At 44.2% G+C, this 12,887-nt stretch overlaps 1 protein-coding gene and 2 non-coding genes across 3 annotated transcripts; all 3 read left to right on the forward strand.

The window, feature by feature from the left end:
* The first annotated feature begins 479 nt into the window (after window positions 1–479).
* Window positions 480–10,472, forward strand: RPS3 (ribosomal protein S3). The gene is made up of 7 exons (XM_073334833.1): window positions 480–580; window positions 1,746–1,876; window positions 2,245–2,338; window positions 3,806–3,900; window positions 5,340–5,527; window positions 8,585–8,781; window positions 10,401–10,472. Exons 1-6 carry the CDS (start codon window positions 551–553, stop codon window positions 8,776–8,778), a joined length of 732 nt encoding a protein of 243 aa, XP_073190934.1. The 5' UTR covers window positions 480–550; the 3' UTR covers window positions 8,779–8,781; window positions 10,401–10,472.
* LOC140905689 (small nucleolar RNA SNORD15) lies at window positions 4,799–4,949 on the forward strand. Its single transcript, XR_012156928.1, has one exon. It is a non-coding gene; the product is annotated as a small nucleolar RNA SNORD15 (small nucleolar RNA).
* LOC140905688 (small nucleolar RNA SNORD15) lies at window positions 8,105–8,252 on the forward strand. The gene has a single exon (XR_012156927.1). It is a non-coding gene; the product is annotated as a small nucleolar RNA SNORD15 (small nucleolar RNA).
* Window positions 10,473–12,887: the final 2,415 nt, after the last annotated feature.

The following is a 12,887-nucleotide window of genomic DNA, read 5'->3' on the forward strand; positions in this document are numbered from 1 at the left end:
CACTAGTGTGGGTGGGTGGGTGGGGAGGGGGTGTTTAAAGCGCAGGGCGGCTTCTGTTGTCCGTGCCCCCTGGGCCGTGGAGTTCACGAAGTGCTGGAGGACAGGTAGGTCGAGACTTGCACCGCGCCGTGCTCAGTAGTACCCCATGGCTTCGTGCCGGTCAGGGAGGTGGGGTTACTGTGCCGCTGTCTCCGAGCTCCGAGATGCGTCCGTGCGCATCGATGGGTCGGTGCGTGGTAATTTACGCCAACTGCACTTTATACTGCAGACCCCCAGTTAATCTGGAGTAAGAGTGTCCACACAGCGCTTTGGCCTGAAAGACCCACCCCTGTCCCTAGTGCGTGTGGTACCGGCGCGAGCGGACACAAGCCCTGACCCCCTGCCCTCAGAGCACGGCGGGGGGGGGCTGTCCCTGAGGAAGACTACATTTCCCACCCGCCCCTGCGAGCCCACGTGACCGGCCGCGGCCCAATGGCAAGTGGCCAGGGGACCTTATATCCTCCCCCGGGCGGGGGGGCCTCTTCCTTTCGCCGGGGCGGCGCGACGCAAGATGGCGGTGCAGATCTCCAAGAAGCGCAAGGTGAGCGCGGCGGGCGGCCGGCCCCCGGCGGCCGCGGAGCCCGGCCACAGCGGCCGGGCTGGGAGCCGGGGAGCGCCCGGCAGGGCCCGGGCAGCGGGGCGGGGCTGCCGGGGCGGCGGCGGGGGCGGATGGAGACGGATGAAAGGCCGGGCCCGGCCGGGCGCAACATGGCGGCTCCCTGCGGCGCGTGGGGCCTGGGCCTGGGCCTGGGGGAGGCCGGCTCCCCAGCCCGCGGCGCGGAGCCTGTGCGGGGCTGGAAGGAGGCGTCCCGCTGCCGGGGCGGCCGCTGGCAGGAGAGTCGAGCCGCCCGCGTGGCTGAAAGCAGCCGCTCGTTCCCGCTTGCGTAGAGGCCAGGGCTCTGCTCCGCGCTTGGCCCCTGGGCAGAGGGTCCCCGCGTTGGGGAAGCGGGTTTCAGGCCCCTTGGGGCGAGGGCCGGCGTCCTATCAGAGCGTATAAACCTTTCGCTCTTTCCTCCCTGCAGCAGAACAGCCAGACAGTGTTTCCTCCCTGCAGCAGAACAGCCAGACAGACAGTGTTTCATAAAGTGGGCCCTGGAGCTGGCAGAGTAAAACTCAGATTTCCAGTGAGTTTGGTCTGCGGAGCTTATCAGAAGTGGAGACACGTAGGGTTAAGGCCTTGGTCACCCCAGGGCTAGTAACCTGGTGTGAAACCCTCTAACGTCCATCACTAACACAGATGCAAAGTAGGGATCAAATCATGCCGAACTTGTAACCAGGTGTAATGTTTCCTGTCAAGTGTTTTCAGGGTCAGGGCCCGGGTTTAAGCAGTAAAACTACTTATTGATTGGGGGTAGTCTGAAATAATTAACTTCTTAAAATTCACACTGGCTAGGAAGAGCTGCCATTTGGAAAAGTGAAACAAAGCATGGTTTTATCAGCTAGTATTGAGCTTGGTTTTAGCTGGATTTGTTTGAAGTCTTGGTCTGATCATTATTAAGGGATTACACTGATGTTAGAAGTGTAGTCTCTAAAGCAGGGTTGAGACAAATTTGGCCTTGCATAGGGAGTGTTTTTGCTGTTCTGTGAAGATAAATGTAGACTCTGAGCTGTTCAGCCAGCACCTTCAACCAGCAATGAAACTTTACTTAGAAAACTTATTTGTGAACTGTTAAACATAGCTCGACTTGTTCTGTTTTCTGTTTTAGTTTGTCGCTGATGGTATCTTCAAAGCTGAGCTAAATGAGTTTCTGACTCGTGAGTTGGCTGAAGATGGATACTCTGGAGTAGAGGTCCGAGTTACTCCAACGAGGACTGAAATTATCATCCTTGCTACCAGGTAATTGAAACTTGCTTCTTATTCTTTCACAGCGTTCATCAGTAGCTAGAATCTGTGACACTTGTGTATAATCCTGCTATACGTGACCGTATTTCTTTGGAAAGATGGTAACCAGAAAATGTGAATGAAATTAAGAAATGGTGAATAAATGCCCATATATTAGGGGAAACTTCCTTGTGATGAGGGTAGACTGTGGAATTGTCTCTGGGAATGATTGTAATCCCCATTTAGTCGGTCATTTAAAACTAGACTTGGCACAGTAATATACTGTAGTAAGACTGGTACATTGGCATGGAGAAAAAATTAAATCCTCAAATAGGTTTTACTTCACAGCTACAGATTTCAATAAACGTGTTTACTTTATTCAGAACACAAAACGTTCTTGGTGAGAAGGGACGCCGAATCCGTGAGCTGACTGCTGTTGTACAGAAAAGGTTTGGATTTCCTGAAGGAAGCGTTGAGGTAAGTGGCTTTTCTCTTTTTATTGTCTCATTTTCTGATGATACTTTAAAATGAGCCTTGATGTTGCTTTTGATTACATCAGGTCTAGAAAAGGCATTAATTTAATGTGACAACAATTTAAAAGTCACACATCTGTCTGCATATGTGTTATCAACAGTCATCACAAGTAAGGTTTAATAGTATTGTATATGAGGCATTAGATTTTCACTTTTTCTCTCCACCAATGGAGATGCATTGGTGCTAGAAGACCAAAAATGGGGAATGTATTATGACCTGTAGCAGGTTTGAGTTAGAATGGATCCTTGTTAGCTAATGCTACTGGTTCTTGTCTTTGTCTTCATGCAAAACTGATGGCTTCTGTTGATCGGGGGTTCTCAAACGGCGGGTCGGGACCCCTCAGAGGGTTGCAAGGTGTCAGCCTCCACCCCAAATCCCACTTTGCCTCCGGCATTTATAATGGTGTTAAATATATAAAAAAATGTTATTAATGCGTAAGGGGGGGTCGCACTTGGAGGCTTGCTATGTGAAAGGGGTCACCAGTACAAAAGTTTTGAGAACCACTGCTGTTGATTATTGTAACTAGTTTGTGAAACTCATTGTCACAAGGTACTTTTGAGGCCTAGATTGTGATGGGTAACGGCATCCAGAGTACAGCAATAAGAATTAGAACAGAGTTTGCAAGGACTGTAAAACTGGGTCCATTTGTAAGAGCATAAACTGTTATCTGATGGAGTTTAGGAAGAAACTTTTCCTCTCTGGAGGCTATTACATAGTTGCCTACCATGTTTCCTCTAAAGAATCTGCTGCTAGCTACTGTTGGAGATGCTGCTGCTGGTAAGATCTGTGTTAATGCGATTCTTAGCTTTCTTTTCCCCATCACGCAAAGCTAATTGTTTTATGGAACTTTGATTAAACTTCAGTGGGAGAAATTGCCAGGTGACTGTGACCATGTTGACTTTTGTCCTGTGCTTTGCTTAGGACATTACACTTTCAACCTCACTTTCTGACTGTGATCTCTTTATTAAGCTTTCAATTGTCCCAGAGTGCTGGGCATGTCTGGTAGGATGCTCCTCCAAGCACAGCCCAGCATACCATAGCCACCCTGCAGGGTGCATCACCAGCGCTGTCCATAGTTGGACACCTCTGGAAGATTGCACCTCCAGGGCTGTCTAATGTTCTGGGCTGGCTTGGTAGGATTGCACCTCCAGGACTGCACCAAGCATGCCTTAATGGTGCCTTGGTTTTCAAAGGAGCATCACTAGGATGTCTCAGCTCAACATGAGGAGCAGAGGACAAACACGAAAGCACCACAATCTGTTGTCTAAGTATCAAGGAACTTAGTGGGTTACTGGATGCAAAGGAGAGGGGAGCACAGAGGGCAGTTGAGGCTCCTGTTACCTGTATGCATGAAGTCTGCTAACCTTCACAGTTGTAACTGTTTCTGAGCACTTGTTCCTTGTTTTGTAGCTCTATGCTGAGAAGGTGGCCACAAGAGGTCTTTGTGCTATTGCCCAAGCAGAATCCTTGCGTTACAAACTTCTGGGAGGTTTAGCAGTGCGTCGGTAAGTGCAGAAGTGTAATAAAATGGTCTGTAGATGTAAAAGAGTAAAGTGACTGGGACCACTGTGGGTTCTGATCCCAGCTCTGACACTTGCTCTGTGGCTTTGAGGAAAATTCTTTAACCACTGTGTTTGTGGACTGGGACTAATGCATGCATTACGCAGGTTAAGTTATGATTGACAGAATAAAGCTGTAAAGTGCTATTATCTAATTTTTTCCTGAATATTAATTATCTAGGTGGTAAATTTCAGCGTAGTAGCCGTGTTAGTCTGTATCCGCAAAAATAAAAGGAGTACTTGTGGCACCTTAGAGACTAACAAATTTATTTGTTGCATCTGATGAAGTGAGCTGTAGTTCACGAAAGCTTATGCTCAAATAAATTTGTTAGTCTCTAAGCTTTCGTGAGCTACAGCTCGCTTCATCGGATGCAACAAATAAATTTGTTAGTCTCTAAGGTGCCACAAGTACTCTGGTAGATTTCTTATTTCAAAAGTAGATTTTTTTTTTGATTTTTTTTTTTAAAAAGCCACTGTTACAGTCCAGCAAACTTAAAACAAATTTTAATTAGTTTATTTGAACTGCCATTTCTGTGTTGTGTTTAAACACAAGGCTGTTGATAGCACATAGCATAACTAAGTATTAAATAAAACATGATTTGTTTAGGGTTGTCACAATTGGCAATAAAATTCGCTATTAGTTTTAATATAGAACTTGCCCTGTTACTGAGGGGATTAGTAAGAGGGTGCAGGCTAAGTCAAACATGAAAAGCTTATATTTACACCCATTTATTCGGAATGGTGGGGGCGAAATATTAGCAAAGATGGCGCTTCGGTCTCAAACAAAGCTGTGTAGGAAATGAATTGTGGTTTAAATGACCTGTGGTCTCACATGTTAAGATCCCTTCAGTGATGATACGATGACGAGTCAGAAAAGGGATATGTATCCTGTTAAGTGTACCCTTTGTAGTGTCATGTTCTGTGATGCTGCGCTTGGGTTCCTTGGCAGGATGGTCCTGTTCAGTGGATGATTTAGAGGCATTTGTCTGAGAAGGGATGGAGAGCCAGAATTTTCCACCTCAATAGGCTGTCCAGTGCTTTTATTTTATGTAATTACATGTAGTAGCAACCAGAGCCCATTGTGCTGAGCAGTGCACAATGCCCATAACATCTAAGTATAAGGTGAAGCAGGCACAGAATTCCCACTCTTGGAACTCTGGAGTGAAATTATTAGAAAAATTGCGTAAAAGTAAACAAGGCTGTGGGGCTGACAATGCTGCAACAGTCCCCTTTGGTGAAACTTACCTTTAACGAGAGCTGGATTTTTGGATCGGAATTTGATGGTTATGGAGGGTTTAGTTGGCACATTTCACAGCCATATCCCCTACTTGTGCAGTACACAGTGCTCTCTACAACCACTGAGTAGCTCTTTTCACTCCCCAAAGAGCCTGCTATGGCGTCCTCCGCTTCATCATGGAGAGTGGTGCTAAGGGTTGTGAGGTGGTGGTGTCCGGTAAACTCAGAGGCCAGCGAGCCAAGTCTATGAAGTTTGTGGATGGCCTGATGATCCACAGTGGAGATCCTGTAAACTACTATGTCGATACAGCTGTGCGCCACGTCCTCCTCAGGCAGGGTGAGTGTTTGGAATATGTATCCCCTTGCAATTGGCTGGCTCCCTGTATTCGCACTTAGTACCAGACAATCCTAAGTGCTGCCACTCTGCTGCTCCTTGGCAGCGTCCCTGCTGTCTGACAGCTACAGGAGTGGTCACTCCCAGAATTGCAGTGCATTTTCTGTTGCGCAGAGTATTCAGCTCTAACTGCTGCTAGTTCCTGGTACTTGTAATGCTGTTTTGCCTTTTGAAATTACAAGCCCTTACAGTCTGGGGCTGTCTTCTGTTTCACACATTTTGTCTAATGTGGCGCATCGTCTGCTCTTGTCCTATATAAATAAATTGGAAATACATGTTAAACTGTCTTCAGCTGCCAGTAAAATTCCTAGTTAGCAAGTTATGACTGGTGCTTAGTAGTACCGTACTATGGGTCAGCACATCAGCTGGTTGTGTTTTCCTGCAGCAGCATTGCCTATCAGTTAGTCAGTCACTTTGGATATGTATACATCTATATTCAAAGTTTCTAATAGTTAGCCCAGAAAATACATACATTTTTCACAGTGCTGTATAGATTGTTCCTGTAATCTCCTTTGGGAGGAGGTGGGACAATATTATCCCAATCATGCAGATGGGGAAAGTGGGACTTGCCCGAGTTTACACAGTAACTGGCAGTCACGTTTTCCAGCAAGCTAGACTCTGCTGTCTCTTGATGTGTAAGGCTTGATGATCAGACATGGACTTTAAAAGTGAGCTGCAAAAGGAAAATGAGCTTTTATGCTTCAAGAGATAAAGGAGGCCTGAAAGGACTTTTGTTTCAGAAATACTGAGGTTGGGTTGTAGCATTTTTGTTGGAGGATTCTCTAGAACAGTTGTTCTCAGCCTTTTCCGTGTGATAATCCGATGTGACAACAGAAAGTTTTGGGACTCTCCCATCTAGCCATAAAGAAAGGCAGGGCAAGCTGGTTTGCGATCCCAGGTTGAGTACCTGTGCTGCAAGGGTGTCTCTACACTGCAGCCAGGAGTAAAACTCCCAGCCTGGCAGTGTGACACAAATTTTTAAAAAATCACTCTTATTTTTATTTTAGTTGGCTTGATTTTTTTTTATTATTTTATTTTTAATCCTGTTTGAAATGAAATGAAATCTGAATTTAATACAAAATATTTTAAGGCCTAAATTTATTGTACTCTCTTAAAACATTTTAAATAAATAAATATTCTGAATACATGAGCCTGTAGTTGAGTTAAGGCTGCCTTTCTATATAAAGAAAGAAATCCAGGAAAACATCTAACTTTTGAGGTCATGCTTTATAAACATGGCACAACTGGTAATGAACTATAGTAAGGGCTTGATCCTGTGGGGGCCCCAGGAGCGGTGCTAGTGTGTACAAGACACTGGCAAAGTGACTTGCAAGACTGTCATTTTCAAGAAACTTAGTGAGTAGGATCTTAAGCTCCAGTCACTTTCACTTAGACATACTTGAAAATTTTCCCCTGACTGACCTGAAATAATCAGTGCAATTCACTGACTACAGTGAATTCCTCTGTGTAATAGATCATTTAGTTGTAAATGTGAAACGTATTCTGATAAGTGTTGCATGCTGTTCTGTATTTAAATTCCAGTTACCATCCTAATGTAGCTTGATGCAAATTGTGCTACGAGTTCATTATCTAGTAAAGAAGCAATATATCATTCTCCACTTTCTAACATACTAAAAACGTACAGTTAATAATCTGAAACTAGAAACTAAATCATTCTTAAATAAATGTTGGTGGTTGTATAGCCTCCTAGGTAGCAAAAAGATGTACCAAATCTAGTGTAAAGGCTCTAGTTGTAAATAAACGTGTATTAAGGGTTATATCAACCAATGAGCGTGCACCTTTCTGTAGCAGAGAACTGAAGTACAAATGGAAAAGTTGTTTAAAATAGATTTAAATCAAGGCCTTCCACTTGGTGATATAAATAATTGTTTAAATCGCCCTGGTTTAAATCAATCCTCCTGCAGCCAGGGTAGACTGACTTGAGCTAGTGCGCTAAAAGTAGCCATGTGCATATTGCAGCTGAGGCTGGAACTTGGGCTCTCAAGTGTAGGGGTCAGGTGTAGCTGAGCCCTGCTGGCGTGAGTCTGTCGCCCTGGGCTGCGAGGCTCACTTCAACCAGCAGTGGGGGCAATGCCCTAGGTGACTGAAGAGCTACTGGAATTAGTGAGACTGAAATCTAAGTAGTTGAGAGAAGAAAGGATTTTAAGTCACTGTTCAAAACGTGTTAGCTACCTACTTAACCCCTGTTCCTGAGAAGCATTTGGGATAAAATTATGACTTTGGTTTTATAAAATACCACTGAAAGCCAAGTAGTCCCACCCCAGATCTCTAATCATCCCAGGGCTCCTGGCAGAAACAAAATGCAAGACTAGATAGTCCTGATATTTTTTTCTATGGTAAAAAGCATGAGGGAGAATGTAAGTGTCTTTCAGGTCTATATAATTAAAGCTTCAAAAAGGATGCAAACTATTTTTTACTCTTCGGGTCACTAAGTGATTGTCACATGTGAGCGAACAGTCCTTGAACATGAGATGAGAGCAGTTATCTTACCTGATATCCCTTCAGTGATGATACGATGACGAGTCAGAAAGGACATTTCTTGTGTAAGTGTAGCCTGTTCAGTACCATGTTCTTTGGTACTGTGCTTAGGTTACCTTAGCAGAGTGTCCTGTTCATTGGATGATTTTGAGGCATTTGTCTGAGAAGGGATACAGAGACTATTTATAAATTAGCACAGGAAACTGGGGTTTAAAGCTCCCACTTTGTGAGAGAGCAGTGCATGAAACGATGAAAGGAAAATTACTGGACTAGTTTTGTTCTATGCCTTCGTACGCCTAAAGGGTGTTGTTAATTCACACTAATAACTGAGTCCTAGTACAGATTACCCAAAGTGTAAGTTTTATGTGGATGTTGGAAGCTCCCACTGAATAAACATGGCAATGTTTTAGAACTTGTATCAGTTCAGCATCTGAATGTATACAGAGCATCTTATCTCCTTTAAATGCAATGACCACAGTTATAATATTGCACTTTTTTCAGGTGTGCTGGGTATTAAAGTAAAGATTATGTTGCCTTGGGACCCAAGTGGGAAGATTGGACCCAAGAAACCGCTGCCAGACCATGTCAGCATTGTGGAGCCCAAGGAAGAGATCTTACCCACCACACCCATCTCAGAGCAGAAAGGTGGCAAACCAGAACAGCCAGCCATGCCTCAGCCAGTTCCCACTGCATAATGGGTAAGTGACCTTGATCTGTGACTCTGAAATGGTAGAAACTAGTGTGATGCCCATCAGAAATGATCATTTTTATTCTAGCAAAGATAACAGTAAGGGCTACCAAGCCTCATGCTTTGAGGTAGAGATTGATCTTCTGCTGGAGTCAGGAACAAACAAACAGTTAGATGCATTATCTGAGTTTCTCCAAAGAATTCTGTGTGGCCCTGTGGCCAGAATGGGACACATGCAGGGCATTAAACCATTGGTCTGTTCAGGAATAATGCTCCTATGTTGCTTTGAAAATCAGCATTAAGCCACAAATTTGCTAATCGGTCAAATGTAAAATAAAATTTTAAAAAGTTGAGTACAGAAATACATGGGCTGTTATAAAGACTGACCTGTTCAATCAGTAGCTCCCGACCATCCTGTCGCTCTGTATTTGTTCCTCTCCATTTCTAGGGTGCACCCAGTCTTTGACTGCAAGGTCAGTTGCTACAGTGCAGGGTCTGGGGTGATGGAGTGGAAAGTAAGGGCAATAGGTAAGGAACCTAGTTTTGTGAAGTGTTTGAGGCGATTGTGGTGGGTGGAGCACTGTGTAACTCCGTACCATTGCTGCATTACTAAACCAGTTAACATCAGCCCTTCAGTGAAGATATGATGATGAGTCTGAAAAGAGATACTTGTCCAAGTGCCCTGTACCATGTTATGTTCTATATCATGGATTTCAGGACCTTGAGTCAGAGTCCTTGACTGATCACTTCTGGGTTATTTGTCTGAGAAGGGTTATCGCAAAAGAGGCCTCGAACTTAGTGCTCAGACACTAACGGTGAAATTCCAACAAGAATGAAAACTGAGTTATACTTCTTAGGAATCCTTACCCAAAGTTTCCCATGATACTCTACCCTGACCTTTTTCCTCTTTTCTGCCAGCTGGTATACTTGGGATAACCTGCCTTGTGATATGAACCCAACTCTCTGTCAGAAACTTCTGAAAGCACCTGTATCATTCACACCTATACTATGCCACAGTCTGTAAAATTTGCACCATCTTTTCTCCTTATACCAGCTCATGTTCTAAGATTTCAAACACTTCATAGATTTAACCAATAAAGTGCAGGTCTATTCAGTGACTGTAATGATACAATCTCACTCAATAGATCTGTTCCTGTGTGTATTCAGTCATAGCTGCAAACATGTCCGGATATCTTTTCTCCTGTTGAAGCAGTTTACAAACAAATACAACAAATCACTGGATCTTTGATCCCTGCTTCAGGAATTTTATTTGTAAAATCGAAGTATACTTAACGCTCGTTACATTTCCTTGGATTACTTTGGTCCCTTAATTTGTAATCTGACCGATCATTAGAGGCAATGACAAGTGTGTGGATAATGCTAGGGAAGTAAAGGGGACCATTTGTACTGAGTGAAACCACAATTGCTTTCACAATCATGTCAGGAATCCGCCTCACTGAGCTCGTTTTAGACCTGTTACAGTGGTGGAATGCTGTGGCCTGGCTGGTAATGGATTGCAGTCCAGGGGAGCGTCAGACCAGCAGGATATTTTGGGGTCAGGATGACTAATAACTTTACAGTGATCACTGAAATTTGTGCTCTCGTTAAGTGTTTTGTTTTTTGTTGTAGGATTTTTCAACACTTGGAAGGAGAAGGTGGACTGTGGCCCGTGAAAGGATCTTAATAAAATCATAAAAGACAGTGTAATGTGGAGACTCTTCTTTTGATCAGTGTAGGTCTTTAAAAGTTTTGCCTCCAAGTTCTCTGGAAATTTTGCCCATCCCAAGTTCCTTTTTTTCCTACCACCTTTTGGGGTGAACTGTCAGATGTCAAGCTAAACAGAATCAGGCCGGGTCAGTGTGCTTCTCTGACTCTGGCCACAGTCTGGTGCGTAGGCCTCACGAATGTCCCTTAAATTGGAGTTATGACTCCTCAGTGACACTAATTTTATGCCAAGTGACTTAAAAAAGGGCCAGAGGTGGGGATGTTAATCCTAGTTGCGGAAATGCACTTGGAGACATCTTCACTTCAGCATTGCTGTGTGCTGTTAGCCAGCTGCTTTTTGGTGTTCGGTAAAGTTCACGCCCAAAAGCATTTTGTGAAAGAGGCTACATGAGTTTGGTGTATTGAGGCTTGCAGTTTTTTAGACTCTTGGAGATTTTAATGAATTGAGAGTTCAGTGTGAACCCTGAGATGCAAAATTTTTGTAACCTCTTAGGAGTTGAAGGTGGTTCTACGTGGCACTGGAAAGAGCTTTTTTCATTTGGATTTGCGGTAAAATAGGAATTGAAGTGTGTTGTGATTTTTTTTCATCATCTCTGTACAAAAGAAACCTTTTTAATGGACTGGCTCCAGGTCTGTAGGATAAACTCAAGTAGTAGATCTTACTGTATTCGAAAATACAACTAAACTGTTCCCTGGCGAGAATTTCATTGGTGTTTACTCAGCATACAGTAGTGTATGCCAGGTCTAAGTCTTTGTGTTAGATTGCTCTGGGAATTCAGCAAGTTAGGAGGTATGAATTTCCTCTCATTTAAACCTGACTCTCCTTGTATATGTTAAAGACCGCTGTTTCTGAACTGGCAGGGGGTTGGAGAAAACGTATTCATGAAACGCAGGTGAAGAGAACAAAAGGCAATTGGGTCATTAAATCTTTAAATCTTATTGCAACCCGAAGAGAAAAATCTTGCTCCCCCCCTTCCCACAACACCCTTACCCATAAAGGTCAATGTTTCTTTTGTCAACCTCTTCAAGCACATGCAAATTACATAGGTGTATCATTGATACATTTACTCTTTTATAGTAAATGAAAGGATTGTGAAAATGTCTTTGAAATAAGAGGTCATGACTGAGAGATACTGCACTAGCCAGCGTTTCTCAAATGTGGCCACTGAAGGCTTTTCCTGCGGCCACAGATTCCTGGGTGATTATTTGGGCGGTGGGGAAGCAGTGGCCCCTCCCCTAGGACCACTAGCAGGGGTTGGGTCCTTCTCTTTCTCTCCTCTCCCCCCCCCCCCCCAAAGCCACAAATGCTGGAGGATCAGGCAGCCAGAGTGAGATCCCCACCTTCCCGGGGGTGGTGGGGCTTGGACTTCCGGCTTCAGCCCTAGGGTGGTGGGCTGCAGGCTCCGGCTGTGGGGCTTTGGGCTCTGGGACCCAGCCCTGCAACAGCGGGTGCCAGCCCTGACCTCCCCTCCCCTCCGTTGTCCCGGCCCTCTCTGCCTATCTCCCCATCCAGGGCTTACTTTGTTCCTCCACTTCCTGGGGCTGAGTAAATTTGCTGTGAAAAGTGATACTTGTCTGTTACTGTCACTTTTTCGCTGCCTCCCAGCTAGCTAGCAAGTCTGCTTCTGTGAAAAGTGATAGTAACAAACATACAAATATGGCTTTTTGCAGTAGCAGACTTCCTAGCCACCAGGTCTAATTTTTTTTAAAAAGCAACCAAAACAAAAACATGCAAAGCACCTTATTTGTGTTTCAATCCTGTGTAAGTCCAGGAAAAAATGGAGACCACTGCAATTATTTTTATTATTGAGTTTGCAGAAAGCCCTGTGTAAATAAATATATATAAATTTACAATGATTTGAACATGTTTTTTCTAAAGTTAATCAAGTATTTAAGGAAAAATTGTCAGAGTGGCCACCAGCAAGAATTGGTGGCCGCACTTAGACCACAAAAAGAAGTGTTGTGAGAACCCCTGCACTAAGCAGACAATTACAGGGCAGCCGTGCTCCCTCCCCCTGTGAGCACTGGAGAATCAGCTCTTGGGTTGTCAGTCGGGCATGTCCGAAACTTATTTGGTATACTGGAGTATACGAAAGAAAGTAATACTTAAAATAGCTTCTGCTACATTATGCAAGGCTGTCCAACTATCTTAAATATAATATCCAGGCCTATATAAGAGCCTTGAGCCAAGGAGCATAGCTTACACTGGTCTATACATTTGCGCCACTGTGGAAGCTATAATAGTCAGTTCAGTAACAGGCTTTTAACCATGAATTCCACATGTCTTTGCTAACTTCATTTGTTAGACTGAAAAGTGTGTATCCGTTCCTAACACTGGATATAATGCATTAGGCTACCTACAGTTTTTAGGTTCACAGTGGAAATAAATAG

This window comes from Lepidochelys kempii, chromosome 1 (assembly GCF_965140265.1).
Source record: "Lepidochelys kempii isolate rLepKem1 chromosome 1, rLepKem1.hap2, whole genome shotgun sequence".
In the NCBI taxonomy this organism is placed as follows: Eukaryota; Metazoa; Chordata; order Testudines; family Cheloniidae; genus Lepidochelys; species Lepidochelys kempii.